At 45.0% G+C, this 2,242-nt stretch overlaps 1 protein-coding gene across 1 annotated transcript in view; it reads left to right on the top strand.

The window, feature by feature from the left end:
• LCT (lactase) overlaps positions 1-2,242 on the top strand; it is a 17,830-nt gene continuing 15,588 nt past the window's right edge. The window contains exons 1-2 of the mRNA XM_017836340.1: positions 1-664; positions 1,586-1,665. Of these exons, the coding sequence (XP_017691829.1) occupies positions 1-664; positions 1,586-1,665 (744 nt within the window). The remainder of the gene's footprint in view (positions 665-1,585; positions 1,666-2,242) is intronic.

Raw genomic sequence — 2,242 nt, 5'->3', positions numbered from 1 at the left:
ATGGAGCTGCTTTGCACGACATTCATCTTCTTTCTGTTGGTCTCTCCCGGCCTTGGGATAGATGGAGAATTCGCTCGGAATTTTATCGCCATTGCTGGGCCTCTGCCCAGTGAGTTGGCAGATAAATTGGGTCTGAGGGACCAAGTGCTGCCCCAGGAGGAGCAGGGCCCTGCTGTGGCTGAAGCACATGGTTCTCTGTGCCAACAAGACCTCGTGGCTTTGGAGCTGCCCCGGTACTTCTCCCACCTTCAGGAGATCGGGGTGACGCACTACAAAGTGTTCCTGCCGTGGTCACGCATCCTTCCCGAGGGGAATACCAGGGAGCCTGATGAAGCTCAGGTGCAGTGCTACAGGGAGCTGCTCCAGGCCCTGGTTGCTGCAGAGCTCAGCCCCGTGGTGGTCCTGCACCACCAGCGTGTCCCCGGCACCGTGGCCACGCGGGCCGGAGGGAGGGAAGCCGGTGCTTTTGCCAACCTTTTTGTGGAGTATGCAGAGTTCTGCCTCCGTGCTTTTGGGGACCTGGTGGATGTGTGGGTCACCTTCAGCGACCTGCAGGAGGTCCTGCACAGCCTGCCTTACCCTGACCCCCAGGACAGAGCCCAGGCCGTGGCTGCTGCCCACAAAGGGTTTTACTCCATCTTCCATGAGAAACACTCGCCGGCCGGTAAGGAGAGGGGGGACAGGGATATTTCCAATGTGACTTACAAACATGTTGTGATGGGATTGAGTGGCAACTGCCACGTGCAGTCTCTGTATTTTTGTGTACCTCTTCCTAACCCACAGAGGAAAGACCAAAAACTGCCTGAAATGTGCATGGAACCATGAAAAAACAAGACACAAGAAGTCTCCTATGAGATAACGATAGTGTGAGGAAGTCTGCAGTGTCCTTTGGTTGACTTTCCTCATTGCAGACACGGGTTTTACAGTAATTAAATCTAAAATCTACCTGTGCTACACAGAGCAACAGAATTTCACCTGTTCCATGGTGGGTACCTGGGATTTTCCGAGCAGCTGTCCCCCGGGGTCTGCCTTCTCTGGCCTTGGAATTTTTCTGTCTCAGACAGACAGCTGGTAGAGCTGACTGAGTCAACGTTTCTTTATCCACATTTTTAATGAATGAATTTATATTTAATGCTTGCATTTGTCAGGAATACTTTGCTGTACAGTTCACACTATCTGGTGATAGCCCTTAGAAGTTGCCCAGCTTCTCTCCTGCATCTCCTGTCCCCCAAGTTCCTGTTCCTCCAGCATCACAGAAGCATTCAGCACAGAATGCATTTTAAAAAAATAACCACTATAGAACCACCACAAAGGCATGAAAATTAAAGATACTACTTATAATTATGCAGGGAGTGGAAGGGCACAATTTATTGACAAAGGCTTCTTGAATTCTGCCTTTGAGTTTCTGCCTTCTGCAGCTCTCCATTGAAATCGCAGTGGGAATTCTGAAATCCCCTACCCAAGGCACTGTCTGCTGTTCCACAGCTTCAAAAATGTAACACTGATTTTAAAATAACTGCAGGAAACTGAAGGTTTTATTTGTCCTTAATATGTTACTAACAGACTGCCTCGTTTTTCTTTCCAGGTGGAAAACTGTCCATTGCTTTAGAAACAGGTGGTGTTTTGGACAGTGCTTCTTCAGAACTGCTTTCAGTTTCTCTTCAGGTAACTTACAAAATTATATACATTTGACTTGATTTAACTTGATTTTTGTGTATGGGATCAAGTGACTTTTTGCAAGTTTGTAGATTTTTTTAAAGATTTTTAAGATTTTTTAAAATTTAGGGTTTTTTTAAAGATTTTAGCAAACTGACCAACTGACCAGTTTGGTAAGTTTAACTTATTTCGTTAGTCTAATTACATGAAGCTAGCTAATTTAACAAAATTCCTTCAGCATCTTTTCTTGGCTAGTAAGCACTGATTAAGATAGATGGAGACATATTTGCTCTCATAATTGGCAATTTTAGCAATATACTTGCCTAAATGACAAGATGTCTCCAAAGAGTGTACCTGTTATCATCTGCTTTGCACCTACTTAAGGCACACCAAAGATATGAATACTTTAATTTAAATAACTGCTATTTAAAAAATCTGCTGATTATGTTAAAACACAGCCTGAGCTGTGCTAGCAGTGATGTAGTTGCACAGGGAAAGCACAACATGAGGAGAAATTAGTCTCTACAAAGACAGTGAAATCCTTTCTGGAAGATCAAGTTCTCTGTTCGTATTCACCCAGAGGATG

This window comes from Lepidothrix coronata, unplaced genomic scaffold (genome assembly GCF_001604755.1).
Source record: "Lepidothrix coronata isolate B3197 unplaced genomic scaffold, Lepidothrix_coronata-1.0 Scaffold275, whole genome shotgun sequence".
NCBI classification, from domain to species: Eukaryota; Metazoa; Chordata; class Aves; order Passeriformes; family Pipridae; genus Lepidothrix; species Lepidothrix coronata.
The sequence above is the reverse complement of the archived record's forward strand: the minus strand, read 5'-3'. Positions and strand labels throughout refer to the sequence as shown.